The following is a 14,489-nucleotide window of genomic DNA, read 5'->3' as shown; positions in this document are numbered from 1 at the left end:
TGACTTTGCACCAAGAAAACCATCCAAAAAAAAAAATCATGCACATGATTATAACCCAACATCCATATTAAGGCCAGACTTAACTGAGAATCAGGCCTGTGAGCACATTGAGCCTAAAATATGAGGCTGAATTAACAAAAAAATCATGTACATTAATATAATCCAGCTTTTATTTTTCCAAACATTGACATCACAACGCAAAACAAAAACATTCACATCAAGTCACCCAAAATGAGTAATGCAGTGCATGTGATCTCTGAACTCTTCTCAAACACAGTGCACCTTGCAGACCAAACACAAGATTTAACTGAGAACCAGGCCTGTGAGCATGGATGAAAACATGAAGCTGGATTGAGGACATAAAGAGAAAAACGTTTGTGACACCAAATTACAACATGCAAACTCAACCATTGATGAGATAAAACACCAGCCGAAAACAAACAGTGGAGTAAATCTAGTACAATTCTTTAACATACCCCAAAACCTGAACAGTATCTTACTTCAAATGACGTCCGTCACTTTCACAGTGATTTATAAAATGTTTTGGACCCCGAATATGAGATGGCATGTAATGATATATGATGAGTATAGGGGGGAGGCAGGGATCCACAATGCAATCCTTCAATACCCCCTACGGTAGATCACTTATCCTCTGAGCATGGCGGTGCTCAGAACCTGAGTCAGATTCCTGAAGATTCAGTCACCGCTGTGATCAATACCTGAAGTTACGGAATAAAAGCAAACAAAAAACTGCTTTGAATTGTGAACAACAGCTTCTGGATTCCTGTGGACTAATTATTTATATAACTATAGTTTAGTAATATATGTTAAATAATATAGTTGAAATATATATATTTATTACTCCAGAAAAAAAAAACGTTGTAAAAGACAGTGTTCCACATACTAACACACACACACAATAAAACAAAAATCAACCATTTAAAAATAACTTAAAAAAATAAATTAAACAAAATATATAAAGAGCCAAAGAGGTAGGCTTACAATGTTTTGGGTTGTAACAACAAAAAGGGGGGGATACAAAGAAACTGCGAGCCATTTAGGCACAGTGAGAATGTTAGAACTGTTGAATGAACACTAGAAATGTGAGAATTTATTCCTGCACTAAACTTAACTGTGGGATCCATGAAAGCTAAAAGCAAGCGACTGATCAGACTAGTAAGGTGGACATGTGCTCATGTCATGCAGTGTCGGATATTCTTCAGCAATGGGTGCACAAGGGACATCTTCATGGCTGCAGTGGCGTCTGTTAAACGTCCAGTTTCCATCCAGAGTGGACAGACTGTTACTGAAAGCAAAACAGAGAGGAATCAGAGCAAGACGATCACCGGTTCAAGAGGGCCTATCGATCTAGGACAGGCAAGTGAAAATAGTCAGAATAATACACAAAAACATTTTTTTAAATATCTGTCATTTTATGCTGCAAAAGAATACAATCACTCCTATATCTTGTGTCAGTGGCTTCAGTGTTTGCCAGCATCTTGTGCAAACTATTGAAATGCAGCTAAAACACATATAGTGCTCTTAGCCCTCAATGGCTATTGTTTCCAACGCTCCTCGCAGACATTGCTTTTTTGGGGTGCTGTCCATGTGGGGTGTACAGGAGTTTAACGAGGAAAAAAAAGAGAATGCCAAGAAATCGTTTTGTACTCCATTTATGCAGAATACATAAAAACAAGGCTGTACCATGGGTAACAAGTATTCATTGATGACATTATTTTCTCGCCCACTGACTATCAGAATAGGCTCCGGCATCCCTGCAACCGCAAACGCACATGCAGATTGGTGGTATAGATAATAATGAATGATTTGGTCTTGCATATACTGACAACACAGTGCCATCTAGTGGTATAAGTGAGTATCACACATTGAAAAATACATCTATAAACACTGTTGTTTTGAGATAAAAAATAAAACTTGCTGAAGCCTTGAAGAAAATGAATGGTTCTATGGCTCTACACGTGGCCCTGTGACCAACTGATGACTGATCTAAGGTGAATCTTTCCTTTCAGCCGATGACAGCAACCCTGACTGTAGGATACGCACTATAGACAATGAAGAATGACTGTTTTTCCTAATCCAGAAATATTGATGTCGCAGAAACCAACATGAGTGTTTTCACAAAAGTGACTGGTATCGCAGCGTTAAGTTTCTTGCGTTTATTATTTTACTCACATGTCCACAAAATTCAATCTTTCCTGAATCCCTGGGCATGTGCTCTGGTCTGTCATCCAGGGCGCTGTAGTGTACACAAGGGGGGGCAGGATCTGCCAGTAAAAAGGGCAACGATATAATTCTTGACCGTCCAGGATCAAATTATGGAATCTAGGCGATCAACTAGGAGACTTGATACCATTAGCGTGTGAGTACACATACATAGTAGCCACAGGGATTCAGGCCAAAGTTAACTGGCATCTGCGGCATCATGACCCATTCCATGCTGGGGCAAGGGTAGACCTGCTTAGAGATCCAAAGAGAAAATATCAACACAGTGGTGTTTTTGCAGTGATTTATGTCACAAAGATGTCACATCTGCAGGAAAATCACTGGAGGCACTACATTTTATTTTCAACATTTTTTAATGTCTAAAAGTACCACTAAAGTAGACAGAGTTTGAGTAAGATCTGAATATTTTAATATTCAGATTCAACTACTACCTTTATTCAGTTTCTGGGACATTTACAGTCAATTTATATTCTGCACCACAGTTCTCGGTTGTTCTAATAAGGAGATCACTGCGGAGAAAGTACTGTTTAGTTTATCTTACAGAAAAGACGAATGTGTGAGGAATCTGCCAGCATTGCTTAACGAGATTTCCTTACAACTTGAGTTTTATTAACTGATCTATCTAAGCCCAATATCCTTATTACCTGATTGTAGGAATTGCTTGGAATGAGAATGGGTGACAAATGGCTCATATTTCCTCCATTAGGTGAGCAGCAAGGGTTGTAAGCCAACTGAGGCACTACATAAGGTGTTGGACGGGCTGACGTGGCGCCTATAACAGTGGGGAGGGGAGAAAGTTACAGCATGAAAAGGCATTTATATTGTTTTGACCAACTGTAAAACAAACTTGAAAAAAAATACATACGGTGGCTCTTGTCTCTAACGATAGCTGGGCCCAGCTTCAGTTTCCTGCCGTTGATAGTGATCTGTTGCTAAGGTAAAAAATAGAATTAATTTCAGGTGCCAATAAAAAAAAACATTACAGTGATTAAACTATTTCCACTTACTTCGATGATTGACTCAATGTCAACATCCTCCTCGAAGTACACAAATCCATACCTTGGAGAGGAAGCAAAGAAATCAAGGAGAAATTTTAACTTAAAAACTCAGCACACAAAACATGAAATGAAAAAAAGAAAACTGATTAAATCGTGAAATATGCTAAAATAAAATAAAAACGATGCAACACTTTTTGCTTAGTTTTCTATCACACGACAATGCTCCATTTGCTTTGCACAAACTTATTTAATTAATTCTAGAAAATATATCAAAGTAACAGTTCCCTTCGAACTTCATTACAATTATGAGCAGATGTCAAACAATAGTCGTGCCTTTACTAGGAATCCGCTGGTGAAAACACAAGTGTCTAAAGAGAAAGATCTCACCCTTTGCTGAGCCCTTCACGGACCATTATGATTTTCACATCCTTGATTCGACCAAATTGCGCAAAGCAGCTGCCCATCTCATCTTCATCAACCTTATCATTTGAAATGTGTTTCAAGAGGAAAAAGCGAGTTTAGTTGGAATCAGGATTTACAAAACTTCGGTTTATCCATTTCATACTGTTGTGGTTAAAAACGATTTATTGTGCACAGTTCGGTAATGGGACCAGTTTCCCCAACGTAAGGCCAATTCAGAGATTGGTCTCAAAAACATATCTAGAAATTATAACAACACAGATGATTACATGGGCCATTTCAGGGTTTGTGAAATTAGTGAAAAAAATCTTTAACATGAAATTTGACTTGTACCAATGTAAACATGATGGATGGAGCTTTACCGATGAGTCAATTCCACCAACAAAAATGGCATTAGGGATCCGCTGGCCCTTAGGAAGAGCAAACCCATTGGGCAACCTGTGGGAGGATGCTGGGCTGCTGCTGCTGCTGCTGCTGCTGCTTGACCTATCAGTGTCCTACAAATCAAAACACAATAACAGAAGTTTGGCTCCTTAAATTGTTCTCAACTTGTAGAAAACTCAAACTAAATGTTACTCATGATTGAGTAATGCTGGCCAATAAGTAGTGCAAATAAATTAAATGGATAAGGCACAGGACAGTTGTCTTCTGATGTCATACATATCAAAATCTGGCTAAAAATCGCCAATAAGTCAACCAAAGGTTTTGGAGAAGTATCAAAGTAGACAAAGTGGGTGGAACTGGCTGAACAGGACGTTGTGAAAAGCAGCCAAAGAAAAGAAGGCAATTACAAAAAGATAAGCAATACATAATTTGTGAAATTTGTAATGATTACAAAAACCTTAGACACATTTTAAGTGTTAGGTCTATGAATGTGTTACTTTCAATAATCGTCGATGGTGTTTTTAGAGAGACGTGTGTCCTGGACATGCATTTAAGTGTATCTTTAGTTATATCATCTTTTTACTGTACAATACCATGTACTGAGATTGCGCTGTGGCTTCTAAACTATCACATCGGGAAGACAAACAAACAAAATCTCCCTTTTTATTCACTTTCTGCTATAATTTTAAACAAATCCAGCTAACTGAATGGCAGATAAACTGTATCCACTATACCACACAACTGAGCTACTTAAGTTTACAGTAGTTAATAACTTCAGCGGAACATGGTTGAAGTAGCAGTTTCCTCAGAGAGTAAAATCTAATTTCTACGTACTGATGCCGTGACCTGGTCAAATTAGTATACATTTCTTCCCCATGTTTTGTTTATTTAAATAAAACTCGCACCGATTACATATTCTGTCCAGTGTCATTAGTGGAAGTGATCAAAGGAATCGTTAGCTTGCCCCTTACCACAACCTTTGAGCACAATCCAGCGCCTTTTGTAGTCTCATTTCAATAAGTTTGAATACATTTAAACATTTGTTTTAGGCGAGTTTACACTGCGATACCGACAAAGTGATAAGTAAATGGCTGCTTCTATGGTCCGTGAATCTTTTGTTTGGAAGTTAACCTTGACACTCTCCGAAAAAGTTACGCAGCATGCGAGAGAGCCGACGCTAAACACTTGCTAGCGCTTCACTTCAACTAGCATATCAAAGTGTGGCCTGGTCCGGCTAGCGTGGATATATAAATACGACTTATTCGCTTTCATATAATTTGTTTAGCTCTCGTGTGATATCGTGTTGTGGCTTTTTTTTTTGTTGATGTCGGTTTGTTTTTTCGAGTTTTCGCCTTTGACGCCACTGGGTACTCCGACACTAGCTTAGCTATTGGCGGTACAACGCAGCGCAGCTGGTGGGGGAGGGAGTGAAACAAGCTAATATTAGCAAACCGCCGACAGGCTTGAATAAGAGCTAGGACGGTATGAAGTTCGCGATACAAGGGAAGCTCGTCTACCTAGACGTGCGAATACGTAAAAACAATGAAAATAACTTACCATATGTAAAACAATTAAAATGAGCTAATGAATCGAGTGGTAAGTGCGCAACAATTAGTGTGCCCAAAGATACACTCGCATCAGCCGGGCCACGCCCACTCAGTCACATGATCCTGGTACTTCGTATCAGATTGCAGACGCTCAATTTAAAATCCAAAAAACAACTTTCACAAAGTTATCACATTTTTTATTTTCTCTTATTATAATTTTATGTTAGGTGTAGAACAATAACGGTGGGAGAAAGGCACAAAAAATATTACTTTCCCAGACCAGGATTTTGCTTCCTCTTCCCACCCCAGCAATTGAAAGATTCCATTAATACTGATCGTAATAATCACTTCCAGCAATTAATTTACCAACATCCTTTTCTGAAATATAAATAAAATATATGACGATATAAAAGAAATATAAAGAGCCCCGTCCTCCAAACCACACTATACCATGCCACAGCAAGATGCATGATTGTCATGGAGACGTCCCAAAAAGGGGTCAAGCACCGATCGGAACGCTGTAAACTAAGGGGACAACTTTGCTGACAACTTTTCATCAATGCAAGATTCACAGTGAGAATCAGTTTTATTTACCAAAACCAAGTATGTTCACACGTATGAGGACTTTGGCTCGAAGGTGACACATCGTACTGAGTAGTGGTACTCAGTAGTACACAGTGTGATGCATTGGTGAAAGGGAAGGTTGGAAAATAGAAGACAAAATGCCATGATTTTTCTCGCAGAAATAAATTGATAATTCATTCTTGAAAAGATGCCGTATTTACGTTTTGACGACTAATAGTGCGTTGATGTTTGCCTTTCTGGGAAAAAAAAAAATCACATCTCCAGTAATTCAGTTCAGTTTCCCTTGTTTTCCAGATGTTGCTCTGAACTGACTGAAGGAGATAAGAGTGAAACTTAAGCTGAGTTCAGGTTAAGAAATGCCAGAAAGGGCACATTTAATGCTCAAAAATATGGATGGCAGGTTCGGGTTAAGTTTTCATTTGCAAACCAAAACAACTGCATCATACATACATCATTTTCAGTCGATAAAAAAATCCACTTTTCCACCCATTTTTCAATGAAATGTACTTGTCAGTTGGAGTCAGGACTACTCAGGAAGATCGAAAAGAGACATTTTAACAGTAAATATTAATATTTCACTCAATGTCTGGGGACACTGCGACTGTTAAATGATAAATTGCGATGAAAATGGTGCACATGTGGGTGTATATATGTAAAAAATCACAACGGTTGCTCATGGAGACATGGAGATCTGTCATATTCTTCTTAATCGTGCAAGTTTGCCTTGTCAATGAATGAATTTCCAAACTGGAGGCCAAGCCGATTACCATCTCGACAAGATACTTGGGTGTACATACATATATATTCACCTAGCTATGAAATAATTATCTGAAAGAAATATTTTACAGCGCACACCCAGGAAACTTTGCAGGGCAATATGGAACACATCATTGTATTTAGTAGACCTCCAGGACCCCAATTTCATCAAGGAAATAATGCATGCTAAAGTTGTTTGCATTACTGTGCACATACTCCGCAATGCGTGGATTCATACTTTGAAGAAACAACGTTGCATTGCGTTACGCTGGCGTGAATGTTTTTTTCCGGTATACCACAATATAATGCCCTTGCAGAAAATGCCTTTCACCCAGTCAACTTGGTTCTCTCCATTAATTTCATCAAATCAAAATGTCTCATCATTTAATATTTGCCATTTATGTAAGAGGTGTTGAATGTGCAAGCCACAACACGCACATTCATCTGTTGGCACGTATCCGTCTTCATGTATTACTATAAGATTGAGACAAACGGCTCCATGTCCCAAGGTCGGATAGACAATGCACTGTGTATCCATGTGCAAACATGTCTGTCCTTGCCGTGATGGACAGCCGCTGGAAGCAGGATATTTAAATATTTCTTAACTTTCTATTTCTCTTCTGACATTGAATAAAACCCATCATCAGCAGCAAAGCAAAAACATTTGATTTTAATTTCATATTTGGCGTCCCTCAGATAAGCACTAGCGTGGGTGTTGATGTGAAACTCTCTCTCTCCCACCTCTCCCACCTTCGGGATGACAAACAGTTTCTTTCCCTCAGCTGTGAAAATATTAAACACTCAGGTGAAATAACTGAGACACCACATGTACAATACCTGAAGCTATATGTACAATAACTCGTACTCCATGTGGAAAAAATGAAAAGATATGTGCAATAAGCCATCCCAGCATGAGCAATGACTGAACTGTAAGTGCAAAAATTCATACCAAAATGTGCAATACTGAAACAAAATGTGCAAAAACACATACAAATGTGCAATAACGGAAACTCCATTTGTAAACTCATTCCAAATGCTGTGTGTTGTAGACTGAGAATGTGCAGTTGTCCTACGAATTATAGATAATGGTTTCTCTTTCTTCCCTCTGTCTTCAAACACAATTGTGGAATTGCGCTCAAATTTTTGCCTGGTTGTACGATAACAATAACGCTTCTATTCTATTGTATGTCTCTGACAGATTTAAATACAAATCTAAATTTCAATATAGTATATGTACTGTATACACATATACATACAAAGATGCACCCTCTGCATATATATATAAAGATAGTTAACACACATGCATGTGCACTAACACACACACACACACACATTGAGATTAGATAGAGATAAGATGTGTGAGCTTCATACTGGTTAGTTGAAACTCATCGGATTATATTATATCATATAAAATTTATTTATTTATTTATTTATGTTTAAAGTTGCTCTTTAATTTATTCATAGTTTGATGAAAAGTCCATTTCCAAGGACAGCATTTTCAATATTAATGGGATAAAGCATTCTTTCTAAGGCTTGTGTTTTGTTTTGAACCAAACCTCCTGTTCCGCAGTCATTATGGTGTTTTGTGAGATGACGGTAGCATTTTGTCAGCAGCATGACAAGGGTTTTAAGAATATAAGACCTAACACTAGCTTGTCTGTGGTGCAGGGATTGCTGTCTCTGCTCCCTTCGCCGTTCACTCAGCGGCAGAAAGAAAAGTAGTTGACTAAGTAGGACGTCCATGACTCCATGATGAAATATCAGACTACTTGGCTCCACCTCAAGCACATCATCTGCTATGAGTATCCCATTTCCCAAATGCTCGAGGATGGACAAACATTTGGCCCCGCGAATAGCCACCGGACCCACATCTTTGCAGGGGCAATGAGGTCAACGTGTGAAAAAGACCGTTATACTTTTATTTCATGCGTTGCGTTTTGATTTTAGCTTGAACTCCTCACTTCAGGTTGAGACAAAACAGGCCGCTAGCAGCAGGCGAGCCCAACGTGTAGGCGGCCGCGACAATCCAACATGTTCCTGGATTATACCCAGATGGGCTCACACTATTTATTGGGTTGTAACCCATGAAAGTTGATCTGTCATTTTTTTTTTTTTTTTTTATAAAAAAACTGATCTCCTTGTAAAATAACAAATTAAAACATTATGGTACAAATGAGGGCAAATCAGTGTAAAAACGGATTAGACAAATTTGTATTCTATCATGATCTTTCCTTGCTTTGTGACAATGTTCCCTTCCCATCCAACAATGAACAGTCAAAGGTCTGTATGTGTGTGTGTGTGTGTGTGTGTGTGTGTGTGTGTCCAGCCGCACCTGAGGAAGTGCTTAGGCTCTAAACCAACACAAAAATTCACTGGGGATAATTGCTGACTGGATCAGCTCAGAAAGAGAGTCACGGCCCTCGAAGGAAAAAATAAAGATTTGAACTAACGTGTTGGATGATAACAATGTGGTTTCCATGGTTACGGCAGCAAAAAGGAATGAAAAAGGAAAAAGAGGTTCATCGTGTCAGCCTTGAAGGATAAGAGGTCATCGGCCGGGTGGCACGGACCAGTGAGGGTCAAGTCAGGTCAGATTTTATTTATACAGCGCCAAAACACAATATGTCTGATAACGCTTTCCATTAAAATGACAGAAATCCAACATTTGGCTACAGCGTGCAGGAAACTCTGGGACGGATCCCAATTGAATGCAGGCGGCCTTCTATCTTGACAGGTTGGGGTAGAAAGACAGAGTTTGCAATTTTATCCAACACTGACCATTATTTCTTTTACTCCAGCTCAAGGACTATTGAAAAAAAAAAAAAGATGATAGACCTCGTAGTAATAATACCAGCAGTGCTAACGTTTTCATGGTAATAGCTGAAATGAAACAATAATAGCGGCACCTGGCAATACTGTTGGTGTAGATCGAGCTACGGCTCCTGAGAAATGAGAGAGCCAAGGACTCTGGAGACGATATGAGGTTTCTATCGCGCGTGGATGAAGGTACATGGGTGCAGACAGGAGAGGTAGATTGGGGGAATGAGAGATATGCACCTAGCCTTGGGCTAACCATAAGCAAAAAGATGGTTCCACAGACGTGGAGCTCGGTAACTGATCGCTCTGGCCCCCTGTTCTGCGTTTAGGGACTCCAGAGACCACCAGTAAGTCATCTCATAAAAGGTCTCACATTGTTTCACGAGGGCTGCCAAAGAAGAGTTTTACATAATAACCTCTCCTGCTGGGAATGATTATTGATTATTTTTCTGTGTGTGTCCCAAAGAGTGTGTGGGTGTAGCCACGGCCTTGCCAAGATGTCATTTAGCTTCCTTCGAATTTTGGATGAGTTCATTTCCCGAGGCCACCCAGCCCAACTCTCCGCCTGTCAGTATAGATTTACAGCTAAGGATTTCTGTCCATGAATGGGATCATTAAAATGAGTATAAATGCAAATCTGTGAACTGTATGAGATCTACGCTCTATAACTGTAGCAAACATTAGCATGTCAGAGGGGTCCGCAGATTCTCCGCTGCTATTTATTTCATTCTAGTATTTCCTTTTTTGGTTTATTTCTACTTTTAATGTGTTGACATACATTTACTCTTTACCAAAACTTGAGTGTTTTAGGGTGGAGTAAAAACGCTACATGAACCATCTGTATAGGTCTCCTCTGGTTTCTTTGTTTATAAAACACAGCTCATCCTGTTTTGTTAGCTCAAGGTGTTATTATATAAGAATAATAAATGTCAGCTATGTGATTTTGTGAGGTTCAGTATTATATTGACTTTCTCCCTCGTTTTCTCATTTTCATAAATATTGTAGTGAGTCACGAATGTTGGGGTTTATGTCGATGCTTTTTGGGGTTGCTGGGAATTTTGTGGCTGTGCTTTGGATGCAATGAAATCTGTTTTTCTTTTTTTTACCTGGAATTGAGCAGGAACAATTAGTTGTATTGCAGGCTTGTGTGGCGTGGCATTGACCATCAACAGCTCTTGGTCATTAAACAGAAGTTTTACCGTCACCCGGGCATTTCCCTGACTAAAGCTCTGAAAATATACTCTTTCAAACTAGCTTACGACTATGCATGTGTTCTGATATCAATCTCGAATAGGTTGTTGAGATAACACATAGCCCTCCACTGCAGTTATGCAGTTGTTGCTTTTATTTGCATTGAATTCGTAGCGGAGGTCTTCAGCGGGAAACAGTGACCTCTAGCGGATATAAGAAGGTACTGCATGAGGGATGCAGCACAGTGTAGCATATAGAGAAATTATATAAATTTAAATTTTTACATGGCTATGACACAGGCTTTACTCACTGCCACTTGCACACAATTGAAATTTAAATAACCTATAAATAAATACAAGTGACAATGATATTGTTAAAATATTGTTAAACACACATTATTGCAGTATAAAACACAATTTGGTGTAAGAAATGAAAAATGTGTAGATCCCTGATTTGAGGTCTTAAAACCTTGTTTTGCAACACACACACACACACACACACACATATACAATCAGGGAAGAATGTTTACATGTTTGTTGTGAGGATTCATCAATACTACTTAGCTTGTCAATAAACTGTTTATTTTTAATGTTTGGTTAGTTCTATAATGTTTTTTTTCATTCAAAAGGGGTGATGGTTTTGGTAAAATGGTTAAAAAAGTCAAGACAAGACAAAACCATGTCCATGCTACACTCAATAATCATGTCACCCTTTTTTCTTTCAATTCTTTACGATAGCTATTTTTCTTTTTCATAGTTTAAATGGTGTGAAATTTGATTACGTAAATCTATTCTAACTTCTGCAGACACTAGATGAAAGCAAACTCAACCCTTTCTCAACAGAAAGGTTCTGTGTCCCCCTAAAACTCACATAATACAGAATTACAAATCTTTCAAGATGGCTTAATTTCACAAATGAGATTATACGTGTATTTATAAATCCTATTATTTCCTTACAAAGTCAAACAGGTCGCTTTGCGGAAACTTTGCTTGCTTATGGAATATGGAATCGGCAGCGCAAAGCAAAGAGGTTCATAACAGAAAGGGAAATAAAGAGAAATAATCAAATGAAATGACGCTGAGCAATAAGAATATTAATAGCAATATTTGAGTTTGACAAACTGGACTTTCTCTGGCTCCATGGAAAAGGGAGCTCACACCCTCAGCCAGGTTTGCTGTGTTAAGATAAAGTCTTAAGTCCAAAAATCAAAGTTGCAAAAGCTGCACATAATCAATAGGAATATGTTATCAATATAATAAGGGCCGCTCCAGCACTCACTCACCACGCTGTCAGGATGCTGAATTCTCTCCCATTATCCCACACCCTACATCCCACAAACCTGACAGTCTTTCAACTATTAACATTAAATGCAAATAAACTATTTCATTATTATTTTTTTTAAACTTCAAATGGCATATTATTCATGTCTTAACACAGAGTACAAATCTAAACGCTTATCCTGAAAGCGACAGTCCCTCGCTGTCAACGTTCCTTTTTTAGTTAAAGTTGCCATTTTTGAAATGGGCTGGAAAGGATGACCTTTGACCTTTGCAGCAAGGCCCAAAGTATCCCGTGGTGAGTGTGGCTACATGTCTACTGCCATCTTCTGGTGAAATATAAAACAGCTTAAAATAAAATAAAACATAAATATGTGGTCAACAGTGCTGGCAGCCGCATATTATTGATTTTAGAGAGGATGCCGGCAGGTGTAAATTTGAAAGCGGGCGGTCTTCAGCCCGCGGGCTGGACTTTGGACATGCCTGGATTAAACTACACACAAAAAACCCCTGCTACTACTTGCCGCCATCAAATATCAGTTCGTATCTGTGTGCACTTCATGCCTCATAGTTTAATATTTACTGTTTAATGTAACTGTCAACATTACTGCTAATTTGCACTCTCTAATTATAATTATTATTTTGTCAATTTCATGTCACTGTGGGATTGCGAGAAACGTCTTCTCAATTCCCCTGTATGTCCGGTACATCCGGAGAAATTAATAATAAAGCTGACTTTGACATTCTTTGAAAAGTGAGACATGAGGCAAAACTGGAGGTAGCAGAGATGAAGATATTGAGGATCCTCAAGATAGGATTGGGAAATAGACCATCAGAGGGACACTACATGTTAGACGTCTAGGAGATACTGTATATATATATATATATATATATATATATATATATATATATATATATATATACTCACATAAATGTAAATATGTATGTATTAATACATACATATGAACATCCATGTATATATGGGTGTATGCATGGAAGTGTCTATGTAACCATACATATATACACAATATATGTAAATATTCATACGTGTGTATATACATATGTATACATACACATGTATACACGCTCATATATGTGTGTATATCTGAATGTGTATATATACATGTTTAAAAATATCCAAGTATATGTGTGTATGTATATATGTATAAATATATTCTTTTTTCAGCTGTTTTCCTGAGCGTTAGAATAGATACATAAATGTGTGTATGTAGATACATACATATATATATAGATATATGTATACTAATATGGATATATACATGTGTGTATCAACATATATAGATATATATGTATATCTATATGTGACCATATCCATGTATATATACAGGTATATATACTCACATGCTGTATACATACAGGACTGTCTCAGAAAATAAGAATATTGTGATAAAGTTCTTTATCTTCTGTAATGCAATAACAAAAACAAAAATGTCATACATTCTGGATTCATTACAAATCAACTGAAATATTGCAAGCTTTTTATTATTTTAATATTGATGATTATGGCTTACATCTTAAGAAAACTCAAAAATCCTATCTCAAAATATTAGAATATCATGAAAAATTATTTTTTGTTTTTTTAATTGCATTATAGAAGATAAAGAACTTTATCACAATATTCAAATTTTCCGGGACATTCCTGTACACATAGTAATACTTATATACATGTATGGATATTTATATCTAAATAGCCCATATAGTGCAGGTTAAGCAGAAGAAGATGCAACACACACAGATAAGTGTGTATACATAAAATTTCCACATGTGTATATTGTGTGTGTGTGTGTGAAGACTTTCCTCCAAGAATGAAAAACATTAAGTTGCATATTAGTAAACATGCAACTTATATTGTGTGACAGTGACAGCGTGTGGATAGAACGTGCCAACAGTTGTTTTCAAACCCCCCCTCCCTCACACACACACACACACACCCACACACACACATACACACCCACACACGTAATGACTGAGTAAAAGCATGCGCGCGCACACATGCTCGCAGTAAAGGGTGTTGTGTGTGTGTAAGTGTGTGTGTGTGTGTGTGCCTGTGTGTGTGTGTGTGTGTGTGTGCACGCAGGCAGATGAAGAACGAGCGCTGATGTGGAAGGTGTGTGTGTGCACGCGCCGCTATCTTCGCCTGCGTGTGCGTACGCGCGTGCACGCGTAAGGAAGGAAGTCGTCTAGAGAAAGAAGTTCACCCCCCCTACACGTGCACGCACGCACGCACGCACGCGTACAACCTCCCACAA

The 14,489-nt window shown here is 38.2% G+C and overlaps 1 protein-coding gene across 1 annotated transcript in view; it reads right to left on the bottom strand.

Moving 5' to 3' along the window:
* Positions 1–216: 216 nt before the first annotated feature.
* The window catches only part of dazl (deleted in azoospermia-like), a 38,182-nt gene continuing 23,909 nt past the window's right edge, over positions 217–14,489 (bottom strand). Inside the window, exons 4-11 of the mRNA XM_086171796.1 lie at positions 4,025–4,159; positions 3,630–3,721; positions 3,252–3,303; positions 3,110–3,176; positions 2,889–3,016; positions 2,395–2,478; positions 2,194–2,285; positions 217–1,306 (exon numbers count right to left, since the gene is read on the bottom strand). Coding sequence (XP_086027922.1) covers positions 1,174–1,306; positions 2,194–2,285; positions 2,395–2,478; positions 2,889–3,016; positions 3,110–3,176; positions 3,252–3,303; positions 3,630–3,706 — 633 coding nt within the window. The 5' untranslated portion in view covers positions 3,707–3,721; positions 4,025–4,159 and the 3' untranslated portion in view covers positions 217–1,173. The remainder of the gene's footprint in view (positions 1,307–2,193; positions 2,286–2,394; positions 2,479–2,888; positions 3,017–3,109; positions 3,177–3,251; positions 3,304–3,629; positions 3,722–4,024; positions 4,160–14,489) is intronic.

The sequence above is a fragment of the Fistularia commersonii genome, chromosome 24, assembly GCF_037954325.1.
Source record: "Fistularia commersonii isolate RoL2024-O1a breed Wild chromosome 24, RoL_Fcom_v1.0, whole genome shotgun sequence".
Classification (NCBI taxonomy): domain Eukaryota; kingdom Metazoa; phylum Chordata; class Actinopteri; order Syngnathiformes; family Fistulariidae; genus Fistularia; species Fistularia commersonii.
The sequence above is the reverse complement of the archived record's forward strand: the minus strand, read 5'-3'. Positions and strand labels throughout refer to the sequence as shown.